The sequence below is a fragment of the Kockovaella imperatae genome, assembly GCF_002102565.1.
Source record: "Kockovaella imperatae strain NRRL Y-17943 chromosome Unknown BD324scaffold_19, whole genome shotgun sequence".
Classification (NCBI taxonomy): Eukaryota; Fungi; Basidiomycota; class Tremellomycetes; order Tremellales; family Cuniculitremaceae; genus Kockovaella; species Kockovaella imperatae.
The window spans coordinates 152979-169478 of record NW_019028959.1 but is presented as its reverse complement, the minus strand read 5'-3'; the positions used below and the strand labels follow the sequence as shown (position 1 = coordinate 169478).

The window sequence follows — 16500 nt, the reverse complement described above, 5'->3', positions numbered from 1 at the left end:
TAACGACAAGCAAGGCCTTCGACGATTTATAGAGACTAATCGCAGTCGTCTCGGAGAGGCTCAAGCATTTGTACGCAATTGGTTTGAGGATAGAGGCGTTCATGTGGCCAACTCAAACGCGTACGTCAAGTCAACTCTGAGAGTATCGCTCTCACTGATCGTTTGCGCATCACAGCGGAAACTTTGTTTGGGTCAACCTGGGCGGCGCGCTCGGCTTCGACGACGCAGTGACTGAGAAGCGGGTCTTCCAGAAACTGCTAGATGGAGGAGTATACATTGTAAGTTGACTGAGAATCCGCTCAATTGAATGCCGACTGAAATGCCCTGCTATAGGCTCCTGGGACAGCGTATCATAATTCCAAAGCGGGCTGGTACCGTATCACATTCAGCGTCGCGAGGGAGAATCTGGAGGTCGGTCTGGGCAAGATAGAGAGCTTGCTGGACTTGAAGGTAGCCAATGGACATTAAGGCTGTGTTCATGCATGTATGAGATCTTGACGGGCAAGTGGTCTCTCCGAAATGTCGGGATAGGCTTCAGCAGGCCGGTACGCGGGCGACGTATGACTGCAAATGACGGGGCGTTGAGAGTGGACTTGCTGTGGGGGCTTAGTGGCGTTCATTGATTCTGACGAAACTCATGTGGCGACATAAGCTGCTTGTGATAGTATGCATCGCGTTTTCTTCTCTCCCATGGATGGCCCTGGCTACGACTATGTGCGTTGGTCGACCCATGTCGTCCATTCACCGGGATCAGCGAAAATGCTACCCTTGACCAATATTCCAAGCGGCTTCGGAGATTTATTTAATGTAATAATAAAGTCAAACCGAAGGAGGGATGCCTCGATCGGATCGGCACGTCGATCTAGCCGTCGCTTCTACCCGCACGGTTGGCTGGCTCATTGTTCTAAAGAAAGGTCTGCTTCGCATCTCAGCTTGACGAGTGGGAACCTCAGCGCAAGATGCCACCTGTCAAGTACGAGCTTATTCACGCGTTCGTCCCGAGCGGGTCGAACCCATCATTATCCGGCAATCCAGCGGCCGTCCTTCAACTTTCTAGATCGAATGACCCGTCGTGCTCACTTGCTTCAGCCATTCCGACGTCTCAAGGATCTTTGAAATCCCTCTTCCCACCCGATGAGCACCTGCATAACATTGCTAAAGAGCTAGACCTGCCTATGACGTCTTTCGTCATTCCGCTCAATGCACCTAACACGTTTGCCCTCCGATGGTTCTACTCAGGTGGTGAAGCTCCCATGTGCGGTCATGGGACCGTCGCGGCGGCTCATCAACTCCTGAGTCAGGGTACCAAGAGCCCAATCACACTGCATACTGTCAATGCCGTACTACAGGCTGAACAGACAGTCAATGGGATCAAGATCCAATTACCTGCCGACACCCAATTCGATGATGCCCCTCAGGACACCGAGCATATCATGAAGAAGATCTTCAACGGTGGAGACGTCAAACCGAGAAAAGTTTCAGTTATAGGAGCGTACTCGATGATAGAGTTGGATAGCGAGGTGGATATGCAGAATTTAAAGATTGATTTCGAGGCGTTGGTGAGTCACCATGTACTATCCCGGAGTTCTTCGGGCCTGACGTGCTGCACCAAACGTTAGAAACAAGCCAAGACTCCAACTCCCAATTTAAGAATCTTCCAGATCGCTCCGCCGCCCTCCTCTGAGACCGGACCTCACCTCAGGTCCAGAGTATTCAACTACTATCCAAGCGGAGAATTTGCAGAAGACGCTGCGGTGAGCTCATCCTGCAAGTTGACTCGAAATCTGGCTGACACACGCCCCGCCGCCGATAGACCGGCTCAGCTCACGCAGCAATCATTCCGCTAGTCTTGACTTCCCGACTGAGCGCTCTGATCTCTTGTCATCCTGATTTGAAATCTCAGGATCCTGTCAGAGTTCTCAGAATCAGACAATGTAGTGAGAGGGGCGGTGAGATGGTAGCGACTTGGGATGACGAGGCTGGAGTGGTCATGCTGGAAGGCAATGCTATACACATCTCGCAAGGGGAGGTCAATCTGGGATGAATGGCGATCGAATGGTTGCTTTGATCATCGATTACAAGTTTGCATTGCATTTGACGTATTGTACATCTATGCCGTGAAGATCGTGATAGTCGTCGAGATTAGTCGTTTGAGCAGTCGTAATGTCCGTTCATAGCCGTTGCCGTCCCTCAGTCTCTTCAGCAGGAAGAACCCTGTATGTTGTGGTGCCATTCCACAATGTCACTTTCGCCTAGACCACCAATGCTTCTTGGTCTGACCACTGACTGTACGTGTAACACTTCGTCGTCGATGGCCAGACTCGCTCCCAGCTCGCGAGCCAGGTCTAGAACCAGGCGGACTCTGACTATTCACCCGAAGAGTCGGTCGACTTCCTCCTCTACTAGCCACCGATCCATATTGCGCGGTTGGGTGCAGTCTGCCTCCAGCACCGGCTCGGGAAGCCATCGTCCCCCTGATCGTCCCACTCCCAGTGCTTGTCATCGTACCGCTTGTCGGACTCCGCCTCATGCCTTTACGCAACTTTCGCCTAGTTCCATTCCTTGACGCTGCTGTTGAAGTGGCAGTGGCTGTCCGCTCGTGCGATGGACGGACTGGAGCGAATCTAGGGACTGCAAAATCGTCGTACCGGATGTTCTCGGCTCTGCGGAGAGATGCCTGGATGCCGGGTCCGACAGACTGGGCATGAAAGTTACCTTGCAGTTCTGGACGAAGATACGGAAGAGGTAGCGAATAGGTCTGAGCACGAGGTAGAGATGGTGCTTCTGGATCTCTTGGATCGCCACCATCAAGGACCCGACGCGCTTTCGTGTTTCCTTGATGGAAGATTGAAGAATCGAATCGTTTGTTCTCCTGCGATATCATGTCCTCCGCTCGAGGCAGAAAGGACGACCCACTGATCATTCGAGTCAAGCCGGATTCAACACCACCCGGTCGGCCGCAAGCAGACTCGGAGGATTCTTGGATAGGACTGATGGGCTGAATTGGACGAGAGGAAAGAGGCAATGGCAGTGACTCTCCCTCGGGTCCGTATCGACTTGGAGTGCTTGCTCGTGTGGATCCTTGCTTCGTGGTGGGATTAGGGCCACGACTGTTCCGGTCCGCAGGTGGACCGAAATATATTTGCCCTCTCTCGCTACTTTGCAGATCAAGGGGAGCCTGGTGATGAAACGACGCCGCGCGTGGAGGTGTCGAAACAACGGGATGCTGATCGCTGTGACCATCCCTCCTCGTATCAACGACAGGACCTTCACTGTCAACAATAGCTCGTTGCAAGTACGACATGGCCGTTCGCCACGCCTCTTGCGCACGGTGAATGTCTGACCAGCCTCGATTTCCCAATCGATCAGCTTCCTGGACCAACCAAAGAGGATGCTCGAGGGACTGCGTCCGGCGAGCTCGTTGTTCCCGGGAAAGACTAGCCGCTGAATCACGTCGGTCAGAGCCGTCACGCGTGTAATCTGGATAAAAGCGCTCTTGGAGATAGGGCCGACGCCGATCATTTCCAGGAGGACTCAAGCGCCGATGATTCTCGCTAGATCGCTGACGGTCAGGGAATCCGGCAAATGGCTCTTGAACCGTGGAATTACGACTGCCATGCAACCTGAGCCAGGCATCGTGAAGGGGGTCCGGATCGGGAGGGTAATAGTGATCCGATGGCCTCTGGGCTCTTTCTTCGCTGAACAGGGGATCCCATCGACTTCCGACTGGGAGCCCGGGTACGGGAGGTACATCTTCGCCCATTGTTCCAAGGAAGTCTTGAGCCGATCGGGAATAAGGCTGAGGCATAGAGACCGGTCGCTGGCGATCTGTCTGCCTCGTTCGGGATTCTTCAGACAAGCGCATGAGTATTCCTCCCCAGTCCAAAGACTCCTTTGCCATCTGTCTGATGGTCTCGGATATGTCCTGAACATTGGAAGACTGTTGCATCAGATGAGTCCCGTGAGCTGAAAGTATCTGAGATGCAATGAGTAAGGGAAGAGTCGAGTCGCCCTGGGACGCGGCGCCTGGGATCGATGTAGTGGGAGTTGAAAGAGTAGGATGGTGAGAGGATGGTTGAGGATGCGCCCTAGGAAGAGAATGTCGCGATCGAGAGTCGAGGGACTGATTACTCCTCGGTAGAGCTCTGGGTGGCTCGCTAAGTTGATCTGACGATGATTCCGGGTCGCCAGCTTGAATGACCCGACCTTCCTCTGTTTTTGGCGATGTAGATGTGTCCTCCACTTGATCCGATCGAATAGAGGCGTCCGACTCGTTGACAGACCCGTGTGGCTCTTGAGCAGACCAAGAAGACTCTCTCGAGACTTCAGGTGGATATTCAGGCGGACCGGGTACGTTGAGTGTCGGCACAGGGACTGGGATGAGAGCAGCCGCCTGAGGGAAGACGAAGGACCCTCGAGGCGTGATGGAAGTTGCTGGTCCCGACTGGATCGATACAGGTCTAAGAGATACGAGGGACGGTACTTGGGAGTCGGAATGAGCTCGAAGCGCATCTGGACGGTTGAGCTGACCGGCGAGTGGCACTTCACTGTGTGTAGACAAGTCAGGCGGGGAACGAGGCAAAGGACGCGTCGGTGATACTCGTGCAGACGAACGTCGTCGACTATCATGCTCCGCATCGGGCAAAGGTCCGCCTAGAGATAAAGGCGCGACAAGAGCGACTTGAGTACTACCTTTATCCACCTGTGCGGGTGTACGCGAGTCGACCGGCACACGGAGAGCCGGATTGGCATGTCCTGTCCGATCTTCACCAATGGGCAATCCCGCTGGACTGTCGCCTCCAAAAGTATGATCAGATGTCGAGCTCCCTTTCGACACGTCGCGTTGGGTTCGTCCAGGTTGGTGAGGGGTGCTCAAGTCTCCGACATCCTCCAGATAGACCTCAGGCGAGGCACTCAAGAGAGGTTCTGAAGGGTGAATTGACTTTGACTCATGGTCCGACCTTGCCTTGTCCGTTGCTGCCGGGATAATCTGCAGCGTCTCGATTGGGTTCATCTTCTCTTCTATAGGCGCCTGAAGCGGCAGGTTCTGAACGAAGAGAGTTCTTGGGATTGCCAGAGATTTGGCAGATCCTGTACCGCTGAGACCACTGGTGGCGGTAGAGAGAGCCGATGGATCAGGACCCGACTCAGTCCGGGTCCTGGGGCGGACCAAAGACAGAGGACTTCTATTCGGATCTTCCGAAACAGACCCATCGTCTCGCACTCCAAAAGTGCCTGAGGTCCGAACAGCTGTTTGTGGCTCGACAGATAGTCGTTCTTCTGATGAGACGGGGAGAAACAACTGCCGAGTATCTCGGGGCGATTGTCGAGGTGTGGAGCGATGTCTCCTCGTCTCTGGGTCAAAAAGGGAGAGTAAGGATGATACGAGACTCTTCCGTGAGGGTCCACGATGTGTTAGAGGGCTTCGTCTGGATCTATCAGCGACAGTACTGTTCCGGCTCGAAGGTGGTTGATGTGGCGCGGGCGGTGAGGGTGTAGATTTTTGCCTTGGAGGTGATTGCCGTCGATTCTAGCAGAACATGTGAGTTGACACGACCCAGAATTCGACAAAGGCTCACAACTGAGGCGCTCGAACTAATCTTGATGCTTTCCAATCCTAGATGGGACCTCGGCCGTTCCCCGGAGAGTTGTTTTTTCCTGCCGTTCGGACTCGTCATCCGTTTACGTAGTGTGTTGCCCTTTTTGCCATTCTTTGAGTGGATACTGCCTGCGGGTGACAGAGGGGGAGTGGCATCTGGAGATACTCTGAGAGAAGCGCTGAGCAGCTCTATGGGCGGAGCACGGGCAAGGATACCAAGGGGGAAAAGGGAATCTTCCATGATCGGGTGTGGCAGCGATGGTTGGGATCGGGATTGTCGGAGATACGGTCGATCGACGATGGTAGAAGCGGGAGAGATCTGCAGGAGGGGTCAGTTGGAGGAGATGCGAGAAAGAGAGAGGTAGATAGAGACAAAGATTATGCTTACAGCGTCCCGGCTGGAGTCTAGATCTCCAGTATTATCACCCGAAGGCTGCAGCGAACTTCCAGCCCCTATGCCTGCTTGACCCGCAGACTCATGAGAGACCGACGAGATGGATGTGACGTCCACTTCTTGTGCGGAGGACCCGCGGACCGGTTCATCAGGCTCAGCGTCCGAGGCGGTACTCGAGGGAGGTTGCCAAGACCTTGATCGTGTCTTTCCTGGACGCTCAGAATTGAGTAAGGGAGGTGTACCCTTTCGACGAGGCGGCGGTGGCAGACCTTCGACTGATCTTTGACCCAAAGGAACAGGCTTCCGAGATATCTGTCGTCGAAGTTGGGTCGAGCCCACTCGCCCAGGTAAGATCAGGGGCGAATCAATCGCTGGGTCATCGTCTGACGGCCGAAGAAATGGTCGAAGGGTCGGATCAGACGACATGGATGGCATGTCCGGCATTTCAGGCAAGCTCATCTGCCTCGGTCTGGGCGTTACTGTCTCTCCACTCTCATGAATGGTCTGCTGGGAGTATACACTTGACGTGTCTGATGATCCTCCCTCTCTGATGGAAGCGTAGGACGGATGAGCAGGTTCGCGCTCCCGCTCATCGAATGGGAGTGTCGCTTGGATAGATCGTGGGGTAGTGAGCTCTGTGATGGGTGATAGACCACGCGGAGCGATAGGATGAGTGCTCATTTCATGAGGCACTGGACTCGCAGTATCCGGCATGTCGAGAGGGGATGAAGCCATATATGAGGTGGCTTAGAAGGGTCGAAGATGGTGATGTCAGAACAAACGTCTAGGCCGTCGAACCTTCCATATGGGGAGGGGAGTAAAACGACCGGTTATTGGACCGCTGTTAGAAGCTCAGAAGGACTGAATAGGCTATCGAGACCCAACAGAGCAGGCCGCGGACGGAGATGGAGACTGAGATCTTCCTCGGGTTAATGGACAATGACAAGGTGTTTGAAAGGGTACAGAGCCCAATCCTTGGCGGGTATCTCGTCTCACCTAAGGTGTCAGGACCAAGCTTCAAGGAGACGGCGGTCTAAATTGCCCTGCAGGATGAGGATTCCCGGAGACGCGTTTCGAGTACGGAGACGCAAAGGGATGGGATGGGAATGGGCAGTCGGTGCGTGATAGCGTTGAGGATGCTGCGAAAGGCCCGGAGTAGATCGAGAGGAGCGATAACCTGAGACAGAGGTGGGACTGCTGTGTGCGAAAGAGGAATCAGGTGCAGAACGGGAGAGGGAGGATCTTAAGCAGGTCAAAGGTTGATCAGGGATGGATACCTATGTTGGAAGGAGCTGGTCTCTTTGAGATGCGGATGCGCGGGGGGGTGTCCCCATCTTGACTTGAGATGGGACCGACTGACCGCTGGGAGGATGATACGGTGAAGCTTGAAGATGGACAGTGTGATCAGAGTAGGTCTTGAAGGTGGTCTTTTTGAAACGCAAGGGAAGGAGGGGGAAAAGGGAGGGGGTCAGTGCGCAGATATAACGTCAGCGACTATTCCATCTCACGTCAGTCATTTATATGCTTCCATTGGCTGCTGCAGAGAGATTCCCCTTACGCACCATGGAGAGCAGCAGACATCATCGGTCAGTCAACAGGATCTGGAGAGTGGAGAGCCCAGCATGAATCTCCTGAGCATTTCCCAAGCTAGGTCAATCTCATCAAAGGGGTGCCTCATTCCTAGACCCATGGGAACCACTCAGCCTGGACCCCCGTCCTTTTTGACTATGTAGAGAAGGAGGGGACCGCTGAGTTGGGGGACTGTGTAGGACGTGTTGGTTGTCTTTCGCACCACTCAAGCTTGCTTGCTTAACTTGTTGAGCTTCAAAGGCCATGCTGCAGTGTCTTATGAGCTGAAAGTCCTTCGACTCTCAAAGTGCCACATTCCTCCAATTTCCGGTTAATCCCGATACGCCTATTTCCAGGGTGAGGAAGGGGAAGCGAGCGAGCGGGGCGGCGTTGCTCTGCATACACTTCTCACCGACAGCTTTTGCAAAGGGGGAAGGTCCGGCAAAATAATAATTATCAGAGACCACTACCACCGACCTCCACCGAGACCTCTGGCAGACGCGTCTGATACCATTTGGGAGAGGCGGAAAAGGAGATCTTGACAAGGGTGAAGGGCTCAAGGTCAGCCAGACATTCAGTCACCAGAGGGGGCAGTGGAGAAGTGAAGGGGGGAACAGAGGATCAAAGAGAGGAGAAAGCGTGAAGGACACGGCAAGGCCAATCTGGCACCTTGACGTGTAACGAACGACCCATTTCATTACACTCCCGACCCTCATTCCTTCCTGCCTTCCCTCCTTCCGACCATGCCCGAATCGGCTTCTTCGACAGCTATACCGGCCGACTCGACCAACGCATTCAATTCACCCTCTTTCAACATCAACGCCTTCCCCATCAACGCGACGAGCGGGCCATCGTCTGAATCTAGCCATGCTGGACCTTCGTTGTCAGTCAACGGTAAAATCAATGGCGATAGCACTGCCAATGGTGGTACCTCCCATCCATCCGCACCTGGGACAACCGGTCCAATCGGTATTCAGACGGAAGAACAGGCATTGCACTTGGTGCGAGGGATGGATCCTGCAAAGTTCAATGCGCTGAAACAGGTGAGTATGGAACCTCTGCTCGTCGACATCAACGGCCCTCTGTTGACTCGGGCCACAGCGAGCTTCAGAGCTCCTTGCTGCTGGACAAACGGTCGATTCTTCTTCTGAATTGCATAAGATTCTATATCTCTTGAAACTTCAACAAAGATCGAAAGAGCTAGAGTGCGTGTCGACCTCTTCTCTCGCAGGTTCTGTCCACTGACTGTCCTCCCAGTGACAAGCAGAACCAAGCTCAAGCCAACGGACCGTCTCCAGCTGGTCCAAGTACAGGTATGCTCGTCCGTCGTATCGTCTTACTCACGCTTCTCAGCAACGCCGACACCTGCACCTGCCAATTCCACCGCGATGACACCTCAGCAAATCGCTCAACTGCGCTCCCAAGCCGCTTCATTCAGCCTCCTCAATCGCGGTCAACCTGTCCCCTCCTACCTCCAAGATGCGGCGGCCGGCATTCCTCCCCCAGGATCAGGTGGTCAACCTGCCGAGCCGAATCCAATAGGGTCAGATCTCAATAGCAAGGTCATTGAAAAGACCGTGGATGCTGTGGTGGAGAGCAACGTCAGCAAATCCAGTCACAGGCATCCTCCCTATGCCATGGAGTTCGACACGTCTTCTGCCATCTACCCTTTCAACGCCTACACGGATCCCGGGTTCTATGCCAATCGCAACTTTGATGCTGAAATCTCCAATCCGCTCACCAAGATGCAAAGATTGATTGTTCCCAATGCCATGCCGAAGGGTCTGGACCCGTACTATCTGATGGAGGAGCGCAATCGATTCGTTGAGACCCGGATGGCTTGGAGAATGAAAGAACTCGAAGAGCTAGATGCGACCTTTGGCACCGGAGAGAGTGGCGCGAAAGAGGTAGCAGGCGTTACGGACAAGCCCACGAACGGATCAAATCTGGGCATCAGGGCTCGTATTGAGCTGCTTCAACTACGCCTGCTCGGCAAACAGCGACTGTTGCGCGAAGACGTGGTCAGAGCCATGCACGGCGCGACTCAAATTCCAGTCGACAGAAGTCAGTTCAGGCGTTTCCGAACACATCACTTGCGGGATGCGAGAGAGACGGAGACGGCCGAACGACGACAACGGACCGAACGGGAGCAACGAGGCAAACAACGCCATCTGGCTTATATTAATTCCATCTGCGAGCACGGTCAAGCGCTCATAGGTGCTGGTGTGGGCACATCTCGTGGTTCTGGAGCAGAAAAGGCCAAACGGATGGGTCGAGCTATGATGCGATTACATCAAGAGATCGAAAAGGAGGAGCAGAGGCGAATCGAGCGATTGGCCAAGGAACGTCTGAAAGCTTTGAAGAATGACGATGAAGAAGGGTATCTGGCCTTGCTAGGCGAAGCAAAGGACTCGCGTATCTCTCATCTGCTCAAGCAAACAGATTCGTATCTCGAGACGCTCGCAGCTGCCGTGGTGGACCAACAAAATGATGTCGTTCATCGGGATCAAATGCCTATGTCTTTGCCTTTCGAGACCGAGGATGGACCCGCGAGTGAAGCCATGTTTGGTGCTCGTCGACAGGATGGAGAAGAGGAGAATGCAGAGAGAAAGGCTGGCAAAGTGGACTACTATGCTGTCGCGCATCGCATCCAGGAGAAAGTCACGGGTCAAGCAAAGATGTTGACGGGTGGAACATTGAAAGACTATCAAGTCAAGGGTCTACAATGGATGATCAGTCTGTACAATAACAGGCTGAACGGAATCCTGGCCGACGAAATGGTGCGTGATCTGGCGTCGAAGCGCATGCTGACGATTCACAGGGTCTCGGAAAGACTATTCAGACCATCTCCCTCATCACCTACCTCATTGAGAAGAAGCGTCAACCTGGACCTTTCCTCGTCATTGTGCCTTTGTCTACCCTGACCAACTGGACAATGGAGTTCGAACGTTGGGCACCGTCAGTCCGTACGGTGATCCTCAAAGGATCGCCTGTCCAACGTCGAGAGCAATACGGACGACTTCGAGCCGTCGATTTCCAAGTCTGCTTGACAACATATGAATACGTCATCAAGGAACGTCCACTACTCAGCAAGATCAAGTGGATCCACATGATTATCGATGAAGGTCATCGAATGAAGAACGTCAAGAGTAAACTGAGTCAGACCTTGAACGAGTATTACAGTACGAAATACCGGTTGATTCTTACCGGAACCCCATTGCAAGTGAGTCAACCCTTCCTTTCGTCAGTAGGTATAGCCTGATGATCCTTTCAGAACAACCTGCCCGAACTTTGGGCCCTACTCAATTTTGCCCTGCCCAAAATATTCAACTCCGTCAAATCCTTCGATGAGTGGTTCAACGCACCCTTCGCCAATACTGGAGGTGAAAAGATGGAGATGAATGAAGAAGAGGCTTTACTCGTCATCAAACGATTGCACAAGGTTCTTCGACCATTTTTGCTCCGTCGTTTAAAGAAGGATGTCGAGTCGGAGCTCCCAGACAAGGTCGAAAAGGTCATCTATACCAAGATGAGTGCTCTCCAGTGGAAACTGTACGAAAGCGTCAAAAAGTACAAAACGCTTCCGACGGACATGAGTGCGAGGTGAGCCGAGAGATCCTGGCCAATTGGATCACGCTGACGCCGTCCTTAGCAAACATCGCCGAACGAATTTGCAAAACGCCATCATGCAGCTGCGGAAGATCTGTAATCACCCGTTCGTGTTTCGCGAAGTCGACGAGGACTTTTCTGTCGGCAACAATATCGATGAGCAGATTGTCAGAACTGCGGGTAAATTCGAGCTATTGGATCGAATCTTGCCAAAACTATTCAAGACGGGTCATAAAGTCCTGATCTTCTTCCAAATGACCGAGATCATGACCATCATTGCCGACTTTTTCGACTACCGTGGTTGGCGATACTGTCGTTTGGATGGAAGCACAAAGGCCGATGATCGTCAAGCCCTCTTGTCCAGTTTCAACGACCCTGCTTCGCCATATCAGGTCTTCATCCTGTCCACTCGTGCTGGAGGTCTCGGTCTCAATCTGCAATCGGCCGATACTGTCATCATTTACGATACCGATTGGAATCCTCACGCCGATTTGCAAGCGCAAGACCGAGCTCATCGAATCGGTCAAAAGAAAGAAGTTCGAGTCCTTCGTTTGATTTCATCTCAGACTGTGGAGGAACTTGTCCTGCAGCGTGCGCAACGCAAGCTTGAAATTGACGGAAAGGTCATTCAAGCTGGTAAATTCGACGACGTGACGACCGGTGCCGAGTACGAAGAGCTCTTGGCCAAGGCGTTCGAGACGAACGCCGATGATGATAACGAAGAGGCCAATGAGCTTGATGACGAAGAGTTGAACGAGCTGCTGGCTCGAGGCGATCACGAACTGGAGATCTTCACGCAGATGGACAAGGAGCGCAAAGAGCTCCGCGCGGCTCAATGGAAAGAGGAAGGTCATAAAGGGCCGGTACCTCCGCCATTGATGCAGGAATCGGAACTGCCGCCATTCTATCGACGCGATATCGGTGAAGAGTTAGCGGAACAAGCTCAAGCGGAAGAGTTAGGACTGGAAGGGCGTGGCAGAAGAGCGAAAGAGCAAGTCAGATATACAGATGGCTTGACAGATGATCAATGGTTGAACGCGATGGAAGATTCGGATGACGATATTGAGGAGGCTGCCGAGAGGAAGCGGAAACGATCGGCAAAGAAACAGGAGAGAAAGAGAGTCAATGAGATGCTGGCGAAAGCGGAGGCCGAAGGCAAACCGTTGAGCAGTATCAAGTTGACTTTGGATGTCGGTGGTGGTGGTGGCAGTGGTGGTGGCAAAGCAGAGACGCCGGTAGGGAAATCTGGTGCGAAGAAGAGGGGCAGACCGAGCGCTAGTGCCACACCGTCAGTCGCTGGGGAGGATATGCCTCTGGTGAGTGTTTTTAGCGTATTGCCGAGGCCAGTTCTGATTGCTTTATAGAAACGCCGCAAGACGGACGCTGGAGGTCCTTCACCCACTGAAATCACGCTCATGTGGAAATTGTACAACGATACCAATGCGCTCAAGTCGGAAGCTGGTGAAGATTTGAACCAGTATTTCCTCAAACCCGTCGATCGCAAGGTCAGTTTGGGAGCAGCCCGCCTCGAGACAAGACTAATGCGGCCCTTTCTAGGTGTTCTTTGACTATTACGACATTATCAAGAATCCCATGACCATGAATCAGATCCGTCGCCGTATTGGCAAGGATACATCCTATGGTCTTTCTCAACTTTCAGCCGACATGCACCTCATCTGGGACAATGCGAGGACGTACAACGAAGATGGATCTTGGGTGTACAGTGCAGCCGATCAGATGCAAGCGTTCTTTGATAACCTGTGGGCGGAGCAAGTGCCCAAGCTAGAGGATAGCGAAGGTCCCGGAGGGAACGGAGCAAGTCATGGCACTGGAAATGGCGCTGGCGCTGGACCAGCAGTATTATCTGCTATTCCTAGTGGAATGACATCTGGAGTCGGGAGTGGATCCTCGACACCAATGTACAAACCTCAGGACAAGGCGACACCTGTACCGACGAAAATCAAGTTGAATATGAGTCGAGCGGGCGCGGGCGCAGGGAGGTCAAGGATGGCTCCTGATCCCGATGAGGACGACGACGAGGATGAGGACGATGAAGAGGAGAGTGGAGAAGGAGGGCAACACCATGAAGAAGAAGAGGAGGAGGAGGAAGAGGCCGAGGACAGTGAAAGTAGTGATAGTGATGATGACTATTAGGGTAGAGGAATGCTTTTTATGTTAGACTGACTGGCAAGGAGAGCGGGTCTCGCCATGTTGGAGGAATGAGATTCAGGACATACAGTGCATTGTATCTATCGTCAGGGGCCATAGCGTTTATTTGGATACAATCGGTATGACCTAGTGCACCCCGGAGCACAAGCAGGAAGAACATATTAGGGTGGAAGGAACAATGATGTGGGTAATGGTGAATGTCGCTCGGCCCCCATCCACCGACCACCGTCCGTTCTTCAACTCGCGCGAGACGCCTCGCCCATCTCTATATCAGGATAGCTTGAAGAATAAGCCAAGACTAATTCGGCAGCTCGACATTCCCAAAATCTCCCAATCGTCAATGCTTGAACAACGCTGCAAAAGGCGTCGAGTCAGAGTGGCACCAATCAGAGTGTGACATTTTTGCAAGACAGGATAGCCAACTCACAAAGCAACGTCTAACACCGGCAGATCTTTCATACGTGGTGCGAGATGAGATTGGCCCAGTCCGAGGATATACGTCGTTGCGTCCATGAGAGGAAACAAGTCGGCCAACCGTGAGTCTTCGTCCTGGATGGGGCAGAAGACATTGATCAGCGTGAAATTTTGGCAGTCTGGTGGACTCTACTCCTCACTACTCACTCTTATGGCCTCTTTGAAGATTCTCACGAGACGGCGCAGAGCCTCCATCGCGATGAGCTCTTCTAGACCTTTCAATGTTTGCCTCGCCTCCACATCCAAGGTTGGAGAATTTATATGCCTCGATATGGCCACTAAGACCAGAACGCCAATCTCCACGGCTTTCAATTCCAACACCCTCAAATCCTTGATGAGAGGCATGGGCATCTCGAGCGTATCGTTCAAATCGATACTTCCCGTTCCCAATATCGCGAGCGTATCGATCGACGCATGCAATGTGTTCAAATCATCATAAATGTCTTGAAAGATGGCCGCGGTACTGGTGCACTGGTCGTCTGAGACGCTTGCCAGTCGTCTGGAGAGCTTGAGCGCTGTGATTTCGGTCGATGAGAATATCTGCTTGGTGAATGGTTTCAAAAAACAGGTAGAGCCGGGAGGTTGCGTCGTCGATTGATCGATACAGCTTTGAAGGAGGGTTTGAATATCGCTTTGTTCAGTAATTTGCGCGACGATCAGGTCGTAGGCTGTTTGAGGTCTAGAGAGGTAAGTCAGTAGGGCTAGTGCGAGAGAATGGGCCTCACATCCATGATGACAGTCCACTCTGTACCGCGTAGTGGTGCTCTCTATGCTTGAAAGCGACATGTCAGCTTCAAGCTCAATGTGTCTTCTGTCTCCCATAGCCTCACCATCAGAGTCAGAGCCGACTCTGCCAGCTCTTGCTTCTCTTCTGGACCGATCGAGCTACTTTGCAGCTCGCAAGCGATCGCAATGACGGTGCATGCTAAGACCATACGGATCGTATTTGAGTCTGTCGTGGGAACGATTGACAACCGGATCAACGTATTGACACCAGAGACGATCCGGACAAGGTTGGGTTCCTGGAGAGGAGAATCCATGATGAGGTCTCTTGCGATTTCCCACGCTCCGGGGTACAAGGTCTGAAGGCCTCTCTCTTGGACTGAAGCCTTTGGCGTCGGAGAGGAGAGCCAAAAGGAGGTAGTTGCTGAATCGAAGGCCTGGATGCCACCCTCTGAATCTAAGCTGTGGCTCGACTGGGAGCCAAACGTCAGCTACGGGTCAAGATGAGTGCAGAGGGGGAAAGCAGCCTCTCACGCAAACATTCGTAAACTTCAACCCGGAGATGGCGAGGATCATCGAAATGAACTGGCAACATCGCTGGTCAGCGTTGTCAAACGCGCAAGGATGGGTCACGGTGACACCCTCACCTTGTCCGTTTGAGTCGTCGAATCAACTGAACACGGATACCCCTGTAAGCCCGAGAAACCTGCCGCGGTCATTTGTACCCGACCCTGATCCATCAAGTTTCGTCTCATACTGTCCGTCATGACCATACTCCAAGTCTCGCTCTGCGGTATCTTGAGATCATCACTGGACCGCCGACTCAGATCAGGTGCAGAAGTAGCCGGTGTCGCGCTGTACTTTGACGACCTTGGTGGGATAGGACACACCCCAAGACCCCTGTCACGACATCTCGCGCAGAGCTCATCTCCTTCGGTCCAGATACATCGTGCTGGGTTTGTCAGTTGTGCATGATCGACGCGGGACACGGCACTCACTTCGCTTTCGTTTGCACGAGTCACATGGCCCTTTACGTGACCGTCTAAAGGTGACGCATCAGCCGAGTATCGCCGTAGACGAGCGAGCGAACGACGGAGATGATCCGTATATATCATTTGCTATAAAACGCACTGCCCCGCCCATGTCGCTCACCCGCTTTTCACCGAAGGCTTGACTCACGGTCTCTTTTGGGGTCCAGAACATTGTTGATCATCTTCCGTACACCGTATACAGGTCACTCGCCCTTCCTGCGATTCGCCCCATTGACAGTTGAGATGGAGAGATCGGCATCTCAAACACGGTACAGTCCTTGTCGATCGAAATGTACCGGCACTGCTACCAGTACTAGAAGTCATGGACTTTGGGTCCTCTGTAAGATGATGCCAGCTGCTCAGCCTGCTGCCTAGTCAAGCAAAATGTCAAGTCGCTCTTGGATCACGTCTGCCCAGCGTATAATGTATCATCATCTCCAGGAATGCTTGTGGATGATAAAGCTCCCGAACCGAGTTGCCGAGAATTCTTACGGCATCAGCGGGTGATTCCCCGGAGACGACATGCTGTGATATCACTCACTGCTTTATGGCGAGAGCGCCAGGACTAGTGCATATGACATGAACGAGAACCTCATTGAACGAACCTGATAGACAAATAACATCGCACGCTCACTCAAGCGCAGAGGAAACATTCTTGCCCGGCATCGTTGGGTTTGAAGTGCTCGCTCGGGGATGCGCTCGCAGGACAACTACGGGTCTAGTACGTACCAGAGATCCTGGTCGCAGGCCGATAAGTGCGATTAGACTTTTCATCGACCCTGATCCTGGTCAGTCAGATACGATCCTGTGTAGATAGTGCCCCCCCCCCCCCCCCCGCGCGGGCGCCCCCCCCAAAGGGGGTGATGAATCTCATGGCATCACGCCGATGTCTTCCATATCCTGCTGCGTCAGTCGTACTGTGACCAACTCTC

At 53.0% G+C, this 16500-nt stretch overlaps 5 protein-coding genes across 5 annotated transcripts; 3 read left to right on the top strand and 2 right to left on the bottom strand.

Annotated features, from left to right (window-relative positions):
• Positions 1-10: 10 nt before the first annotated feature.
• BD324DRAFT_654063 (pyridoxal phosphate-dependent transferase) lies at positions 11-468 on the top strand (the record flags this gene model as incomplete). Its single annotated transcript, XM_022018745.1, has 3 exons — positions 11-120; positions 176-278; positions 334-468. Coding segments are annotated over 3 exons (348 nt in total), but the record flags the coding sequence as incomplete, so codon positions are not given.
• Positions 469-838: 370 nt separating this feature from the next.
• Positions 839-2064, top strand: BD324DRAFT_639512 (hypothetical protein). Its single transcript, XM_022017238.1, has 3 exons — positions 839-1559; positions 1620-1754; positions 1814-2064. The coding sequence occupies exons 1-3, from the start codon at positions 960-962 to the stop codon at positions 2042-2044; spliced, it is 966 nt and encodes a 321-aa protein (XP_021867928.1). The 5' UTR covers positions 839-959; the 3' UTR covers positions 2045-2064.
• Positions 2065-2209: 145 nt separating this feature from the next.
• Positions 2210-7056, bottom strand: BD324DRAFT_218598 (hypothetical protein). The gene is made up of 3 exons (XM_022012205.1): positions 5988-7056; positions 5580-5918; positions 2210-5530 (listed from the first exon to the last, which is right to left on the bottom strand). The coding sequence occupies exons 1-3, from the start codon at positions 6726-6728 to the stop codon at positions 2243-2245; spliced, it is 4368 nt and encodes a 1455-aa protein (XP_021867927.1). The 5' UTR covers positions 6729-7056; the 3' UTR covers positions 2210-2242.
• Positions 7057-7858: 802 nt separating this feature from the next.
• On the top strand, positions 7859-13416 carry BD324DRAFT_639509 (SNF2 family N-terminal domain-domain-containing protein). Its single transcript, XM_022017237.1, has 9 exons — positions 7859-8605; positions 8664-8767; positions 8820-8875; positions 8916-10342; positions 10384-10785; positions 10837-11165; positions 11215-12487; positions 12536-12676; positions 12729-13416. Exons 1-9 carry the CDS (start codon positions 8306-8308, stop codon positions 13323-13325), a joined length of 4629 nt encoding a protein of 1542 aa, XP_021867926.1. The 5' UTR covers positions 7859-8305; the 3' UTR covers positions 13326-13416.
• A 1558-nt stretch (positions 13417-14974) lies between these two features.
• BD324DRAFT_218703 (hypothetical protein) lies at positions 14975-16399 on the bottom strand. The gene is made up of 7 exons (XM_022012207.1): positions 16203-16399; positions 15717-15906; positions 15536-15579; positions 15263-15489; positions 15185-15210; positions 15072-15122; positions 14975-15010 (listed from the first exon to the last, which is right to left on the bottom strand). Exons 1-6 carry the CDS (start codon positions 16219-16221, stop codon positions 15110-15112), a joined length of 519 nt encoding a protein of 172 aa, XP_021867925.1. The 5' UTR covers positions 16222-16399; the 3' UTR covers positions 14975-15010; positions 15072-15109.
• Positions 16400-16500: the final 101 nt, after the last annotated feature.